Here is an 18,963-nt window from a genome sequence, read left to right as displayed (position 1 = left end):
TACAGACTTATTGGAAATAAGGAAGTAACATCTAAATCAGAAGAAGCAGCTAATGTTTGGGTGTGAACAGATCCCAGAATTAAATTCAAATTCTGGTCATTTCTGATTATTACCTCTATGGACCCACTACACCCAATTTTCCTCCATCCCAGCCATGATCTTCAGTTCCTCTGGCCGTGGGCTCATATATGCCTACATTCTCTGTCCCTCGATCATTTAGCAAGCTCTCAGCCATCTCAGCTGTACTCCCTAGAGGAAATTCCTTCATTTTTTCTACTTCAATTTTGCGCACTCACCCCCCCACCCCCCAGCCATCATTGAGAAACTATATTTTACATGCATACAAGTCCTACTACTGTGCGTCTGTGTAAAGAAGCACCTTGGAGCATTCATTATACCCAAACGTATTAAATAAATGCAAGTTGTTATTTAACTGAAACACTAAAACAAAATTTGTGACCAGCAAAATCAGTGCAATGATAAGGCTATGGCTACAAAGAACAAAGAACAGTACAGACAGGAACAGGCCCTTCGGTCCTCCAAGCCTGCGCTCGTCATAATGTCCAAACTAAAATATCTGCACTTCCAAGGTCTGGCTCCCTCTATTCCCATCCTATCCATGTATTCGTCAAGATCCCTCTTAATCGCCGCTAACGTATCTGCTTCCACCATCTCCCAGGGCTACATCTAATACCTTGATACCTTCATCTTTGAAATATCTATACTGTTAAATATAAGTAGCTGAAAATATTTAACATATAGCTCAGTGAATACTCTTTATTTTGCAAGGTTCTTTAAATTCTTTACATCTCTCTGATCAATGGTTGGTACCAGCAAAATCCCTTATTAAAACTTACCTCCCAGGATTCTGTTCTGTTATAACTTAAAAAGTATACTTTTGAGGACTGAACTGACACATTATCCTTTCATCTCTGTCCTCCTTGTTCAAAGTAAACCTAAGCTGGATAAAAGTATCATCCACCTGCTGGTTATAACATATGAAATGTTTCAACATTCTCAATTCAAATGTTACACAAGTCTTAGAGGGCATAAGCCCACAACAGAGAAACTGCCCTAACCACAGAGAATAAATTAGCATCCTCAAATAGGTCACAATGTAGGGCAGGGAAGTGGAACCAGATTCAACACAACTAACAAAAGCGAATTGGATATATATATATATATATATATATATACATGAAATGGAAACAAGTTGCATGGCTTTGGAGAAAGAGCAGGAGAGTGGAACTAATCAGTTAACTCTTTCAAACAGTTAACACAGGAACGGTGGGCTGAATTGCCTCTTTGTGTGTTAATGCTATGAAAATGGTCATGATGAAATGATTATTTTAATCTCCAACATTAACGATGTTCACCTCAATCGCCACATAAAGATAAGGGAAGTTATTCAGCCCATCTAATTCATACTTCCAAAGAAACCTATGACCCTCCACTCCAAATAAAGCATTTAACTTCCAATTGGATAACTCAATAAAGTTTTTGCCTCTGCTATTCTGTTAGATTATTGAAGGCATTGAATGTTTTTTGTGTGACAAAGTATTTCCTGGACTTGTCTCTTCGCAATTTGTATCTGACTAATTCCCCACCCCCACCCACTGCCAAATCCTGCAGAGTCATGGGTTAACTGGAAATGTTGCTGAAAATTAGCCATTCTATTATTTCATGCGCACTTTATGTATGAAATCTTTGAGGTCTCATTTCATTTGATCTGTCAGAGCTGATAGGTCCTACCTCCTCATAACTTAATCTGCAAAGAAGATTTACATGGACAATACCATGTGTGGCATATATATCTGGAAAGGATGATCAAGCTGGGTTTTTCTTCTCTTTAAACCACATTCTTGTCAATCTGAGATGATGTGGAGATGCCGGCGTTGGACTGGGGTGAGCACAGTACGAAGTCTTACAACACCAGGTTAAAGTCCAACAGGTTTGTTTCGATGTCACTAGCTTTCGGAGCGCTGCTCCTTCCTCAGGTGAATGAAGAGGTATGTTCCAGAAACACATATATAGACAAATTCAAAGATGCCAAACAATGCTTGGAATGCGACCATTAGCAGGTGATTAAATCTTTACAGATCCAGAGATGGGGTAACCCCAGGTTAAAGAGGTGTGAATTGTATCAAGCCAGGACAGTTGGTAGGATTTCGCAGGCCAGATGGTGGGGGATGAATGTAATGCGACATGAATCCCAGGTCCCGGTTGAGGCCGCACTCATGTGTGCAGAACTTGGCTATAAGTTTCTGCTCGGCGATTCTGCGTTGTCGCGCGTCCTGAAGGCCGCCTTGGAGAACGCTTACCCGGAGATCAGAGGCTGAATGCCCTTGACTGCTGAAGTGTTCCCCGACTGGAAGGGAACATTCCTGCCTGGTGATTGTTGCGCGATGTCCATTCATTCGTTGTCGCAGCGTCTGCATGGTCTCGCCAATATACCATGCTTCGGGACATCCTTTCCTGCAGCGTATGAGGTAGACAACGTTGGCCGAGTCGCACGAGTATGTACCGTGTTCCTGGTGGGTGGTGTTCTCACGTGTAATAGTGGTATCCATGTCGATGATCTGGCACGTCTTGCAGAGATTGCCATGGCAGGGTTGTGTGGTGTCGTGGTCACTGTTCTGAAGACTGGGTAGTTTGTTGCAAACAATGGTTTGTTTGAGGTTGCGCGGTTGTTTGAAGGCAAGTAGTGGGGGTGTGGGGATGACCTTGGCAAATGTTCATCGTCATCAATGACGTGTTGAAGGCTGTGAAGAAGATGACGTAGTTTCTCCGCTCCGGGGAAGTACTGGGCGACGAAGGGTATTCTGTCGGTTGTGTCCCATGTTTGTCTTCTGAGGAGGTCGGTGCGGTTTTCCGCTGTGGCGCGTTGGAACTGTCGATCGATGAGTCGAGTGCCATATCCCGTTCGTACGAGGGAATCTTTCAACGTCTGTAGATGTGTTACGCTCCTCCTCGTCTGAGCAGATCCTGTGTATACGGAGCGCTTGTCCATAGGGGATGGCTTCTTTAATGTGTTTAGGGTGGAAGCTGGAGAAGTGGAGCATCGTGAGGTTATCCGTGGGTTTGCGGTAAAGCGAAGTGCTGAGGTGACCGTCCTTGATGGAGACGATAGGTGTTTCTGGAACATACCTCTTCATTCACCTGAGGAAGGAGCAGCGCTCCGAAAGCTAGTGACATCGAAACAAACCTGTTGGACTTTAACCTGGTGTTGTAAGACTTCGTAATCTGAGATGAGTTAGAGCAGTAGCATAAGGAAAAGACTTGCATTTCTTAGCACCTTTCACAATCTTAAGACATCCAAAACACTTTACAATGAATGAAACATTTTGAACTGCAGTCACTGTTGTAGAGTAGAAAATGCAATGACCTATTTGCAAACAGCAGAATCCCACAAAATAGCAATGTGATAACAATTAGATAATCTGTTATCAGTGATGTTGGAAGAAGGATAACTATTGGCCAACACACCAGTGAGAACTCCCCTTCAGAAAAGTGCCATTGAATCTTTTACATCCGCCTGGAGGGTCAGATGGGATCTCTGTTTGATGTCATCCAAAAGACAGCACCCAAGACAATGCAGTGGCTTCATACTGAACTGAAGTGTTAGCTATATATTTGTGCTCAAGTCTCTGGAATGGGACTTGAGCCCACAACCATCCGACTGAGATGGCCAGTCATACAAAACTCAAGCATGGGTTCGAAGGACTGTAAGTCTTTGAAAGCAAAAACTGGCAAGCCACCATGCACGTTTAGCACTGAAGCCTCTATTCACGATAACAAAATAAGACCAACGTTTAGAGCCAGTATCCATATTTACATTGTTTGAAGTTGAGAGATAATGAATATCAAGTGGTCAGGTAAAGAATGAAAATTAGACATTTTAAAAAATAATTTCAAGAAACCTAAATGGCAGGTACTTGAGATATTGTACTGGACACCACCAAAGTTAAAAGAAGTAGGAGAGATGATAAGAGAGATGATATTTAGGTGATGCCAACCTTGGCCTTTAAAATCTTGTAAATGGCAGAATGGTTTGAATGAATGTCCCTCAAAATAAGAAGTGGTTGACGTGCTTGAGCATAGAATTTCTCCACAATGTTTATCTAACTAAACATCTCTCACCCTTTTTTTAGACACTCTTCAAAATCTGTCTCTTTTAAGCAAGATCTTGGCCACCTGCCCGAAATCGCTGTGTGGCTTGGTTTCAAATTGTATTTGATAATTTGATAATGCTCCTGTAGAGTGCCTTGGGATGATTTGTTATGTTGAAGGCACTACATAAATGGAAGTGGTTTGTCTTATATCATTGCCTATGACCGATCATTTTGTAAAGGTACACAGTCCATCAATTAATTAATCCAAGTGTCTGTAGGAAATAGGTGTGCGTCACCTGCTTTCCCATTCTGATCAATCATGGCAGTTTAAAATACAACAGAAATCATGCATCAGATTAGAGACGCTCTAAGAAAAAAAGCATAGAACAATTATTTGCCTTGCTGGCTTGCCCTCTTCTAACCTGCTGTATGCACAGTATGTGGGTTAGGAACAATATAGTACAGTTAATTAAGCCAGTCCCCTAGAGGTCAGTGGATAGCATCGATTGCTTGAATGCAATAAAAGAAGCTCCGATATTCGGACCAATTTTATGCTGCAGCTTCAAAATGGCACTTTAGATGTATTTCTGGTTAAGCAAAATGGTTTTATGTAAATGAGGGAGAGTTATTTAATGCAGTTGTACATACTCTGTAGTATAAAATCCCACTTCTTAACTCTAGAATTGAGTTGAAGTCATGAATTGGCTGATGAAAACTTCCTGCCCTTTTCCAACAAGTAAAGAAAACAGTGTATTCATTGAGAAGGTAATTCAATATCATATTGGGAACTGTGTGTACAATGCTTGGGAAATTACACCTAGTTCAAATCAACCTGAAATTGATCTCAAAAGGGGCTGATCTATTTGTTCTCATTTTTCTCCTTTTCCTTTCCTGAATAGGTACATTGCAACCCTCTGATAAGCAACCAAAGTAGTTATTCATCATTCGTGAGCCCAGACCTTGAGAGTCAGTCGGCTAATATAGGCCATCCAAACCTATTCCAAGTGATGTCTGCTTCCAGCAACAGTCAGGTATACTCTGAGTTACTGAGATCCATTGTAGCATCACAGTTACTAGCCTTTAATTGAAAGCAGCACAGACTTAGCATAGACTGGAACTCAAACCTGAGACCTTCTGACTCCCACTATACGCCCACCAATGCATATGAGCATGGGCTTATATTCTGCAGATCCACTTGATATAACTCAGTCGGAGAAACTATCTAAAATCTTTCCTCAGGAGATTAGATTGGTAAAATTGGGTCAGGTAGAGTCCATTATAGAGTAGATTGTTTATGAATTTGTGGCTGGAACAGGGTTGGCAGGTGCAAGGGGAATTTTAGTTCACATCTTTGTCATTATAACATTGATACATAACAGTATTATGTCGTAATAATTATACTACACAATTATACTACAGAGGTACAAGTAATGTACTTGTACAAATTCATTTCTTTGTGCAATTACAAGTAAACAAGATAAAGTTTGCCAAGCATAATTTTCAAGGTGACAATCATTCAATGTATAATAGGTAGGGCAGCCTTACAGCGCTAAGGACCTAGTTCGATTCCGGCACGGGTCACTGACCGTGTGGAGTTTGCATATTCTCCTCGTGTTTGTGTGGGTCTCACCCCCACAACCCCATAAAATGTGCAGAGTAGGTCAATTGGCCACGCTAAATTGCCCTTAATCGGAATAAAAAAGAATTGGGTACTCTAAATTTATTTTTAAAAACATAGAAGAATAGGTTTCAAAGGAGAGGATAACAAAGGGATATGGAAACAGAGCACACATGCGAGATTAGCACAATTGCTTGCCTGGAGGATAAACATCAACAAGTATGGGAAAGATGAAAAATTGAGATGAAACCTTCTGGAATATGTCCAACCATAGTGGACAACACTACTCTGTACTGAATTAGCGTATTTCAGCCAGTGTGGTTGCCATGTTTGGCCTGTGTTGCTAGGTTAGATCGAGGAAAATTAGCCAAAGCTACTCCTGATCTAGAAGTGCGTGTGTTTAGAAGTAAGGATTTGATACAGCTGTGATGATGCTCGACATGAGTATGTTGATACTCACCATATAGGTTCACACTTGAACAAGTGTCACTTGATTGAGGTACAGGTAGCAGTGCCTTTGAACTGCGTTCCAGTAAGAAATAAATGCTTTCAGGAGAAGAGGGAACAAGAACAGGGGAGGGAGAGGCAGTGAGAGGAAAAAAAAAAGTGTCAATTGAAACGAGGAATGTGTATTATGTTGTTGTCTGGAAGGTGTGTATCAATGCAGTGCTTCATTTGAAAATGTATTCCATTTTTTTCGAGCTTTCTCCCTTGTCCCCTGAACACACTGACATATTGTTTGAGTATGGTTCCATCACAGTTGAGCAGGATCAGCTAATTCAGCATCAAATGGGAATGCATGCAAAGTCCTTACCCTGCGTCTGCTCCTTGGTCATTAACTTTGCTGCTGCATTACCCACAGAATTTGGGAAATCCTTGTCCTGCTGGAAGGATGAAATTATCTCCAGCTCAGATTGATTTGGTTTTGTATCATCAGTGAAGTAAAATCCACTCAGATAGTCTGGAGGAGGCACAGGATCCTAGCCAAAGCGAAACAAAAATCGACATTTTGGAGCAGGATTTCATTGTTGCATTTATTTTTTTATGCTGATTCAGAGGCATTGGGTGAAATGGCTAACTGAGGTATCAATTGCAAAAGGAAACTTAACTCCACCAAGCAATTGGCTGTTTTTATTTTGCCTTCAGTATTCTCATCCATGCACAGAAACCTCAGCTGGTAGAATAGAACTGCTATATCCCAAGATCAATTCTAAGCAAATTTTTGCATCAAACTCAGGACTGTCTACAAGTTTAGTCGCATTACTAGGGCCTGTACTATTAAATCCCCAAACATTTTGAAGAACAAGGATTTGCCAGTTTATGCGAGGTCAGTGCACTCAAACACAATTAGCTATATTTTTTAAAATTCATTTACAGGACGTGGGTGTTGTTGGTTAGGCCAGCATTTATTGCCCATCCCTAGTGCCCTTTGGAAGGCGGTGGTGAGCTACCTTCTTGAACCGCTGCAGTCCCTGAGATGTAGGTACACCCACAGTGCCGCTAGGTATGGAATTCAAGGATTTTGACCCAAATATATTTAAATATAAACTATATTTGAATTAGGTGGCATTACCTTTTCCATCATCATCATCATACCAACACAGGATGGGACACAGCAGGCATCCAGCAATGCTCAGAAAGGCAGAATGCATCTCAAAATTTAAATATCCATATTGAATCGTGCAGATGCATCAATAAGCACATAGGAGTATTTGAAATTTCAATCTCTTGGCTATAAAGATCACCTTCTTGTTAGCAGCAGCCTTTCACCTTCAATGTTTTTAAGCTGGATAGCACAAGGGTCACAGATATATTGGTATTCTTCCTCTTTTCTCAGCCATGTGAATTAATTTTCTTGACTAGTTTGCCTGTTTGCTAGCTTGATGTTCTCTCTGTTTATTAGGACTCTGAAAATCTGCAAGGAGTGTGTTTCCAGCATAATCAGCCTACTCAGCACCTCTGCCACTAACCTCAGCGGGCCTTCTGAGGAAGATACTCTGTTTTCCACAGGTTTGGTTAAGTGCCTGTGATACTAAGGGTATATTTAGCTGTCTGTCATGTTTTGAGGGGCTGACGTAAAGATGCCTCCTACCAGTCCCTTGTCAATAATATGTATATGAAATTCATATTTATCATGCCAGTGACTGATGGAAATGAGGCTATGACAGGTGAGGACCTTGAGAGGATTGTTATCACCAAGGAGGTAGTGATGGGCAAGCTAATGGGGCTAAAGGTAGACAAGTCTCCTGGCCCTGATGGAATGCATCCCAGAGTGCTAAAAGAGATGGCTAGGGAAATTGCAAATGCTTGTAATATTCGGAATAAGGTAAATGAGTTGATGGCGCAAATCATCGTGAATGACTATGATTTAGTGGCCATTACTGAAACATGGTTAAAGGATGGTCACGACTGGGAGTTAAATATCCGGGGGTATCAAACTATTCGGAAGGACAGAGTGGATGGTAAGGGAGGTGGTGTAGATCTGTTATTTAAGGATGACATCCGGGCAACAGGAAGGGATGACATCGGTGCTATGGAGGATAAGGTTGAATCTATTTGGGTGGAAATCAGGAATAGTAAGGCGAAAAAGCCACTGATAGAGGAGTAGTCTATAGTCCACCAAATAGTAACATTATGGTGGGGCAGGCAATAAACAAAGAAATAACTGATGCATGTAGAAATGGTACAGCAGTTATCATGAAGGATTTTAATCTACATGTCGATTGGTTTAACCAGGTCGGTCAAGGCAGCCTTGAGGAGGAGTTTATAGAATGTGTCCGCGATAGTTTCCTAGAACAGTATGTAATGGAACCTATGAGGGAACAAGCGGTCCCAGATCTGGTCCTGTGTAATGAGACAGGATTGATTCAGGATCTCATAGTTAGGGATCCTCTCGGAAGGAGCGATCACAATATGGTGGAATTTAAAATACAGATGGAGGGTGAGAAGGTAAAATCAAGCACTAGTGTTTTGTGCTTAAACAAAGGAGATTACAATGGGATGAGAGAAGAACTAGCTAAGGTAGACTGGGAGCAAAGACTTTATGGTGAAACAGTTGAGGAATAGTGGAGAACCTTCCAAGCGATTTTTAACAGTGCTCAGCAAAGGTTTATACCAACAAAAAGGAAGGACGGTAGAAAGAGGGAAAATCGATCGTGGATATCCAAGGAAATAAGGGAGAGTATCAAATTAAAGGAAAAAGCATACAAAATAGCAAAGATTAGTGGGAGACTAGAGGACTGGGAAATCTTTAGGAGGCAACAGAAAGCTACTAAAAAGGCTATAAAGAAGAGTAAGATAGATTATGAGAGCAAACTTGCTCAGAATATAAAAACAGATAGTAAAAGTTTCTACAAATAGATAAAACAAAAAAGAGTGGCTAAGGTAAATATTGGTCCTTTAGAGGATGAGAAGGAAGATTTAATAATGGGAGATGAGGAACTGGCTGAGGAACTGAACAGGTTTTTTGGGTCGGTCTTCACAGTGGAAGACACAAATAACATGCCAGTGACTGATGGAAATGAGGCTATGATAGGTGAGGACCTTGAGAGGATTGTTATCATCAAGGAGGTAGTGATGGGCAAGCTAATGGGGCTAAAGGTAGACAAGTCTCCTGGCCTTGATGGAATACATCCCAGAGTGCTAAAAGAGATGGCTAGGGAAATTGCAAATGCACTAGTGATAATTTACCAAAATTCACTAGACTCTGGGGTGGTCCCGGCGAATTGGAAATTAGCAAACGTGACACCACTGTTTAAAAAAGGAGATAGTCAGAAAGCGGGTAATTATAGGCCAGTGAGCTTAACTTCGGTAGTAGGTCATGCCTAACTAATTTAGTGGAATTTTTTGAGGACATTACCAATGCGGTAGATAACGGGGAGCCAATGGATGTGGTATTTCTGGATTTCCAGAAAGCCTTTGACAAGGTGCCACACAAAAGGTTGCTGCATAAGATAAAGATGCATGGCATTAAGGGGAAAGTAGTAGCATGGATAGAGGATTGGTTAATTAATAGAAAGCAAAGAGTGGGGATTAATGGGTGTTTCTCTGGTTGGCAATCAGTAGCTAGTGGTGTCCCTCAGGAATCAGTGTTGGGCCCACAACTGTTCACAATTTACATAGATGATTTGGAGTTGGGGACCAAGGGCAATGTGTCCAAGTTTGCAGACGACACTAAGATATGTGATAAAGCAAAAAGTGCAGAGGATACTGGAAGTCTGCAGAGGGATTTGGATAGGCTAAGTGAATGGGCTAGGGCCTGGCAGATGGAATACAATGTTGACAAATGTGAGGTTATCCATTTTTGGTAGGAATAACAGCAAAAGGGATTATTATTTAAATGATAAAATATTAAAACATGCTGCTGTGCAGAGAGACCTGGGCGTGCTAGTGCATGAGTCGCAGAAAGTTGGTTTACAGGTGCAACAGGTGATTAAGAAGGCAAATGGAATTTTGTCCTTCATTGCTAGAGGGATGGAGTTTAAGACTAGGGAGGTTATGCTGCAATTGTATAAGGTGTTAGTGAGGCCACACCTGGAGTATTGTGTTCAGTTTTGATCTCGTTACTTGAGAAAGGACGTACTGGCACTGGAGGGTGTGCAGAGGAGATTCACTAGGTTAATCCCAGAGCTGAAGGGGTTGGATTACGAGGAGAGGTTGAGTAGACTGGGACTGTACTCATTGGAATTTAGAAGGATGAGGGGGGATCTTATAGAAACACATAAAATTATGAAGGGAATAGATAGGGTAGATGCGGGCAGGTTGTTTCCACTGGCAGGTGAAAGCAGAACTAGGGGGCATAGCCTCAAAATAAGGGGAAGTAGATTTAGGACTGAGTTTAGGAGAAACTTCTTCACCCAAAGGGTTGTGAATCTATGGAATTCCTTGCCCAGTGAAGCAGTAGAGGCTTCTTCATTAAATGTTTTTAAGATAAAGATAGATAGTTTTTTGAAGAATAAAGGGATTAAGGGTTATGGTTTTCGGGCCGGAAAGTGGAGCTGAGTTCTCAAAAGATCAGCCATGATCTCATTGAATGGCGGAGCAGGCTCGAGGGGCCAGATGGCCTACTCCTGCTCCTAGTTCTTATGTTCTTATGTTCAGGGATCCAGCAATGACCCTGGTTGGAAGCTTCAGTTAACTTCCCACTTTCGTCCTTTGACCAGTCATTAAATCAGGTCTCACCTCCATAGCAGAAACTCTCTACATAAGATCATACGAAATAGGAGGAACAGGGGCACAGTGGTTAGCACTGCTGCCTCACAACGCCAGGGATCCGTGTTCAATTCTGGCCTTGGGTAACTGCCAGTGAGCAGTTTGTACGTTCTCCCCGTGCGTGCATGGGTTTCCTCTGTTAGAACTGGGTTAATTTGATGTCAATTATCCAATATAAGTCACTGATATATAAAGGGGTTACAGGTGGCACTATTTGTTGGTGGAAATTTATGTGTGAAGTTGGATCAAAGAAATAAAGGTGTTTTATGGAGAAGCAGAACTCTTGTCTCCTTTACTCTACAGCAACCCAGAAGCTCGAATATCCTCCCATAGTCCAAAGATGTGCAGGTTAGGTGGACTGGTCATGATCACTTGCCCCTTAGAGTCCAAAGATTAGGTGGGGTTACAGGGATAGGGCGGGGGAGTGGGCTCAGGTAAGGTGCTCTTTCGGAGGGTCAGTGCAGACACCATCGTCCGAATGGCCTCCTTCTACACTGTAGGGATTCTATGATTCTAGGCGGAAGAATAGGGCATTCACTCCATCTAGTCTGCTCTGCCATTCAATAAGATCGGGACTGATCTGATCTGCCTGCCCCACATAAGTAAGCCTCCCTTGTAGATCAAAAATATATTCAAGGCTGAGCTAGGTATATTTTTGAAGAAGACCTTGCAGCCCGATAGTGTCCACTTATCCCAAGTGTCTGATTTGGGTCAGATGCAGGCACTGAATGCCCACCCTCCCCCAGCTACCGCTCCCATTGGTCACCCTGGAACCTGTAGTGCAATGCTAAGACCCAGCATATACTTATCCTGGCATAGAGCTCTGGCCATTTCAGCGCATTCTCAATGAAGTTACAGTGGGTATACACCAGAAAAGGCCAAAGACTCTCAGCACTAAAGTTTACTGACCGATAGTCTCTCTTTAATTGACACAATCTAACACAGATGAACTTGTTATGCTTTGTTTGCGAGATCTTGTCATATGCAAAAAGGACATTACAAAACATCTGATGCACTATCAATTACGACGAACGAGAGTAGAGAGTAATCAGGGCTTTATTACACAGAGATGTGTGGCCTCCTACAGCTGCTGCCGAAATGGCTGCAGTTCGGAGAGCACACACATTTATACTCTGCCTACTGGGCGGAGCCAACAGGCAGGGATCTACCCCCGTACCTGTCGTACAGGGGCCTTACCGTAATACCCTCGTATGCAGTGCAGTATATACAATATAATACAATAATGGTGACTACCACAACATCATAGGCGCTCTCCATTAGAAAGAGAGAGATAGTCATTGGTTATTTGTGGCTTGAAGGGCACCATCCCACAAGCATTGGGCACGGCTATGAGACGAACCTCAGCCTATATGTGGATTAAACCATTGGTGTCATTATGCATCACAAATGAGGTATTTAAACAACTGAGTTAACTAACTCCCACACTGTGTATCTCCATACAAGCACAGTTGCTGCACTTCAAATGAACCCAATTGTGAAGTACTTTGTCACATTTCTGATAGATATCATAAGGTAAATTCATGTCACTTCATACAAAAATGAACTGTAAATAATCACTACACAAATACAGAATGCACCCCCTAACATAATTGAGCTGGTATATACCTGTGTGTGTGGTAAAAGCCGAATTAACAGACTGCAGCAGGGAACTGTAGGTTGGTAATTGAGAGATGATGCAGTAGGAGGACTCTGTTCTTTTGATGGCATTCCTTGTCTCATTTTGAGCTGGAATCCTCCAACCTTTAGTGCCCCACTTTCATTGAACAAGGAAACCATGGTGCTACCTGAAAATAAAATCAAACAGTAAACAAGTAAATACACAAATAGGGGACAGATCAATGTTGGCAATAACTCTTCACTACCCAGTTATCAAAGACTTGCAGGTGATGTATTTCCCTGACAGTTACAACATGGTGCTGATTTAAATGTTATAATCTATTTTAAAATAAACTCCCTCTAGTGGCTGTTGTATTAGGAGTGGGGTTACTTTACTCCATGGTGACATTTCATAGTGATTATGGTGTAGCTCCCATAAAGGATACCTGCATTAAACAAATAGGATACATTACAGGGTTTCAATAAACAGTGAGATACTCAATGTGCTTGATAGAAATTATATTTATTGTTATGATTTTGCAAGATTGAAATATTCTTGTAATTTCACTTGGAAACAATTCACCCGGTCTCTATTGTAGCGATATAAATGCATTTATGAAGATTCACACTGGTCAGTATTTATAGCAAAATGCATACGGTTAACAAAATTAACATGTTGCACTAGATTAAAGGGACTCTTCATAAATGCATTTACAATGTGACTAGTATTCCAATGAAAAATAAATTCATCTCTTTATGCATACACATGGGGCTGGATTCTCCGATTTTGAGGCTATGTCCCCACGCTGGCGTGGGAACGGTGGCAGTTTACAACAGAAAAAATGGTGTAAAACGGCCACCGATCCCCAGTTTGGCTGGGGGCTAGCAGCAAGGCAGTGTAGAGCACCCGGCTCTAGCTGTCGATATGGCCAACAGAATTGCCGGGTCCGTGGCCGCACATGCGGGCGGCAGCAGCCTGCAGCGGCCTGTGCCGGCCACTCGCGAACCCGGCCTGCGAAACAGTACCCCACTTTGGTCAGCTCGCGCACTCCAGACCACGCCCCAACAGTGCCCCCAGCCCCTGACAAAGTCCCCACTGCCCGCGGATCGGCCCACCCCCAACTGTGGCGCCGCAGGACTGAGTCCGCAGCCGCCATGCCGAGTTCCCAACGGATGAGACCACACATGACCGACGCTGTCAGGAACTCGGCCGGTTGGGGGCAGAGCATCGGTGGGTGGGCCTCAGGCAACATCCTGTGGAGGGGGCTGAGCATCGCGAAAGCGGCAGCGCCCTGATGTGGTTGTAAACGAGGATTCTCCGGCCGATTGCCGACCGTGATTTCAGCGTCAGTGACCGGAGAATCATGCCCATGATTTTTTTTAAATGCAATTTTTAAAAAACTTTGTTTCTTCTATAGGTTTCTCTGCAACACACACTGCCCTAGTGAAGAGGACAATGAGTGGGTTCTCCCACCCATCATTTCCACTGTTTCCTCTTCTTCTCCTTCTTGAGGTTGGCTTATGCAAAGCACTGCCCTCAAAACATTATAATTCTAGGCTAGCACAATTGAGTTTGGGAACTAGTCATTGGATGAAACCATGACTTGAACCTGAGTTATACCACTTGTGGTACAGAACCTTGTAGCTGAAACACATTGCCTATCCATAATGTAATTGAGTTGGATTTTTAGGCGTGGGGATTTTGCGGGCTGGGGGTGGGAGCTGTGTGCTGACTCCCAGGCTCCATCCTGCGCCTGGGGCTATTGTCAGAGGCCAATGGGATTTTTCCAATCAGCATTCAAGGGCCCAGAGGCATTGGGAAACAGTGTAGGTAACTGGATGTGACTCCTGGCAACAGACTGGGCCAGTGCTCCAGGCAGGCTTGGAGTTCCTCACTGCTTAACTGGTTTCAGCAGCAGTCGCAGGCCATCCTGTGGAGGGGTTCTCCCGACAATGTTCGTCTAGCTGCTGAGGCAATTTTTAAATTTGAAGTCAAAAAAGTTGCAGAGAGGGTGCTTCCATCTTGAGAGTGCTCTTCCTGTCACTTACGTGGAAAGGCAGCTGACTGCTTCTCCATTGCTGGAAGGTGTCCTATTGCCCTCTAGCTTTGACAGCCTGCCTGGTGCCCTTAATTGAACAGCAGGACAGTCACTGGCCACTAACTGGCCATTTTGGGGAAATTCACAGCTGACTGACTGTTCCACAGTGCTAGCTTCTGACCTACACTGGAGCTTGATGGCGGGGTCCTGAAGCCTGCGGAGGACATTCCGCCCATTAGGTACAAAAGGCCTGGATATGCTCTTACAACCTTATGACAGCAACAGACTGAGCAGTCAACCACCTTGTGTAAATTTACACAACCCTATATTTTTGTCCACTTCATTAATGGGCTAGAGAAGGATTAGCTGGATTTAAGGAATAACCCGATTAAGGAATAACAGTTAGGATAGACTTAATTAATGACATTTAGTGCAAGTCCAACAATATTTTGGCTATTAAGCTTTCTGGAAAAGAAAGACCCTAATTCCTAACATTTAAGTGCAGGAATCTCATCCAAAGGCACCAAATTTCAGAAGTTAGGAATAATGAGTCTCTGGCCCCAACAGCTAAATAATACACTTCATTTTACACAACTATACATCAATTCACAGACCTTAACATAATTTACTTGAAGGGATGCTAACATATACCACAAAAAACAAGATTGAGCACTTCATGAAGACTTTTTTCATTATTCTTTCATGGGATGTGGATATCACTGGCAAAACCAGCATTTGTTGACCATCCCAAAATGCCTTCGAACGTTTAGGTCATTACAGAGGGCAGTTAAGAGGCAACCACATCTTGCTGTGGGTCTAGAGTCACATGACGGCCAAAACAGGTAAGGATGACAAATTCCCCTCCCTAGGAGGACATTAGTGAATCATTTGGGTTTTTGTGACAGGTAGTTTCATCATGATGCTGTAACTTTATAAAACATTAGATACGTCACAACTTGAGATCATGAGCAGCCTCGGTACAGAAAGGATGTAATTGATTAGAAAGGGTACAGAGGGGATTTTGAGGACTGGAAAATTATAACTCTGAGGAAAGATTGGATAGGCTGGGGTTGTTCTCCTTGGTATAGAGGAGGCAGAAGGGAGGTTTGATTGTGGTTTAACAAAATTGTGTGTAACCTGGATAAAGTAAATGGGAAGAGCCTATTTACTTTATCAGAGAGGTCAATGATGAGGGGCATAGATTTAAAGTGATGATAAGAAAAGTGAGAGGGGAGAAGTGGAAAACCCGTTTCATCCTGAAAGGGTAGAAGAGGCAGAAACCCTCAATTCATCTAAAAGGTACACATTGTCACCCCAGTCCAACACCGGCATCTCCACATCATCTAAAAGGTGACTGGATATGCACCTCAATTGCCATAACCTGCTCGGCTACATCACAAATGCTGCAAAGTGGGATTAGACTGGGTGGCTCCATTTTCAGCTGGCACAGATACAAACTTTCTGTGATTCTACTGAGCTGATAGTTTCACCATTACTGAGATTAGCTTTCAATTCCATACTCCTTTTTCTTTTTATTAACAGAATTTAAATTCCACTAGTTGCACAGGCTTCTAGATTACTAGTCCAGTGACATTGCCACTATGCCACCCATAGCCCCATGTTTAAAATGTGAGACAATGCTGGAAATATACAAGGGGTCCATCACCATCTGAAGATGGGTTCGGTCATTTCACTTTATAAATGCTGATGGATCTGCTTCGTAGTTGCAGTATTTCCTGATTTTATTTCAGAATTCTAACATTTCCATGGCCAGAGTGTCACGCTTCCCTCCCTGTGGGATCTGAGGGAGGGCACCTCGATCAGAAGCCCCCTTCTGACTGGAGACACCTTCTCCTTTAAACCAGAGACCTCTGGCTCCCCCTTCCCCTCTCCTGACCTAACTCCTGATCACCTTCCTCGCGACCCAGACCTTCCCCTACTGCTCACCTCTTGACCCTGCTACTCATCTTTCCTCTCGTTCCCGGAACCAAGTTCCAGGCAGCTAGCTACAGTGCCTCTTCTGGCCACTACAGTGCTGTTTCTGGAATGACTGGAGAGCTGCCAACCAATCAGATTGGCCACCAGTTCCCTAAGGCAGGGCTTCCTCCCGGCGACAGGCAGAAGACCTGCCTTCTGCCAATCGACACTCTAGTTGGAGTGTCACATGGCATTGGGCCTGCTGGAATTGGCAGGGATGCATTCCCCATCAAATTCAGACCTAGGTTTTGAATCCAAACATTCATGATTCTTCGAGGAATACTCGTGATGAGGTGGAATTGTAGAAACTAGGCCAGACCGGGATATATTAGGCCTTAGCCTCCCACTACGATATCCAACATAGCCTGTTAAGAGCACAGCCTCATTGGGGCCAGAGGTGGCCGTTCCCTACTTAAGGAATTCCCACAACCTGGGATCTTAGTGGAACCCAGAATGTAATTGGCAGACATATGCTTGATCAGACCAGATCTAGCCACCAAGAGATAGAAGTGGTCCACTGAAATCAATGTTTGGAAAAGTGAAATAAATTAGGAACTTGCAATCCTTTCCACCCAAATTTTCAGTATGCTCATCCCAAGGTGATTCTTTATATCCCAGCAAAAGAAAAGAAAAACCTGTTCTACGTGTTATAACCTGCCTACTTACCATTGGCTGGGGACTAATGACAATCCCACAATCCTGTGGGAGTATGAGCTTCCCCAATAAGGGGGGGGCAGAGAAACCATTAGTAAACTCCAAGTATAAATGAAGGTGGCCAGTTTGGAAACAGCAGGAAGGAGTGTGCAGCAAGGGAAGTTGCTGCTGTTATATATATATATATATATATATATATGTTATTGTAAATAAATGTTATTACTTTGTATCCTTAAAACTCGTGCTGGATTCTTCGTGGCCCTCACAAAACTGGTGACGAAGGTTAAAGTGAATAGCTGTCTACACTGCTGAAGCCACCTCCCTGGATTTTTGTTGGATACAGGTTGGAAGTTGTTTTCTATTATACCATGCCTCTGTACGGACGTTTGGATGTTTTTGATGCTGCGCTGGAAAGCTGGAACCAGTACACACAACGGATGCGTTACTATTTCCGGGCAAACAATATCACTGAAAATGAGCGCCGTGTGGTCATATTGCTCACCGCCTGCGGCCCGCATACGTTTGGGGTGATTATGAGCCTTACGTACCCAGCTGTGCTGGACACCAAAGCGTTTGATGAACTTGTGAATATAGTGGGGCAACATTTTAAACCAACCCCGTCCACGATAGTCCAGCGTTACCAGTTTAATACCGCTGAGAGGACCCCTTGAGAATCCCTTGCTGATTTTCTATCCAGGCTACGCAGGATTGCGGAGTACTGTGACTATGGTGAGACCTTGTCAGAAATGTTACTCGACCGTTTGGTTTGCGGTATTAACAATGCGGCCACCCAGAGAAAGTTGTTAGCTGAGCCAACATTGACTTTTCAACAGGCTATTCAAATAGTATTGGCCCGAGAGAGCGCAGAACGAGGAGTGCAGGAGCTACAGGGAATGGAAGTGCATGCCTTGGGGCGCAACCCCTTCCGTCCGAAAATGTCCCCCCGCACTCTTGCGGTACCTTGGGAGAGGCAACGTCTGGACCGACGCCAGTGGCCGTCGGACATTCCTCCCCGAAGGGAGCCTTCTCCAGAACCAATGGATGAGGAGCCATGTCCGTGTCAGACTTGTAGGCGCCGACCCCGTCGCGGACGGCAGTCCTGGGGGTGCCAGAGGCGCCGTCGTTCCGACCGAAACTGGGACCAGCCCAGGGGCCGTAATTGGGACCAGCCCAGGGGCCGTACCTTCCATGTGGATGAACCTGCGGCGACTATCCTGAGGACATGGAGACGGAGGACGACTGCCTGCAGCTGCATTGTGTGTCAGCTCCCCGTGTGGCCCCCATTCAGGTGACAGTACGGGTCAATGGCCACCCGCTTGAGATGGAGTTGGACACTGGCGCAGCGGTCTCCGTGATCGCCCAGAGGACATTCGACCGCATCAAGCAGGGTATATAGACCCTTACATTAACCGACTCACAGGTCAGGTTGGCCACCTACACGGGGAACCACTGGACATTGCAGGAACTACAATGACCCCTGTTGTTTATGGACGCCAGGAGGGGCGTTTCCCACTTATCGTGGTGCGCGGCCATGGGCCCAGCCTGTTGGGTCGGGACTGGTTGCGCCATTTGCGGTTGAATTGGCAGCACATCCTCCAAACAGTTTCTGAAGGGTTGACTGAGGTGCTAGGACGATACCCAGATGTATTCCAGCCTGGATTGGGGAAAATAAAAGGGGCCGTAGCCCGTATCCAAGTCGAACCAGGAGCCACGCCGCGCTATTTCCGGGCGCGCC

The 18,963-nt window shown here is 43.9% G+C and overlaps 1 protein-coding gene across 2 annotated transcripts in view; it reads right to left on the bottom strand.

Moving 5' to 3' along the window:
* Nucleotides 1-18,963, bottom strand: part of LOC140386972 (uncharacterized) — a 156,683-nt gene that overhangs the window by 45,076 nt on the left and 92,644 nt on the right. For both annotated transcript variants that reach the window (XM_072469926.1, XM_072469927.1), the window contains 2 exons: nt 12,568-12,746; nt 6,545-6,710 (listed from right to left, as the gene is read on the bottom strand). In XM_072469926.1, the coding sequence (XP_072326027.1) occupies nt 6,545-6,710; nt 12,568-12,746 (345 nt within the window). The remainder of the gene's footprint in view (nt 1-6,544; nt 6,711-12,567; nt 12,747-18,963) is intronic.

This window comes from Scyliorhinus torazame, chromosome 12 (genome assembly GCF_047496885.1).
Source record: "Scyliorhinus torazame isolate Kashiwa2021f chromosome 12, sScyTor2.1, whole genome shotgun sequence".
NCBI lineage: Eukaryota > Metazoa > Chordata > Chondrichthyes > Carcharhiniformes > Scyliorhinidae > Scyliorhinus > Scyliorhinus torazame.
This window is presented reverse-complemented; position numbering and strand designations above follow the sequence as displayed.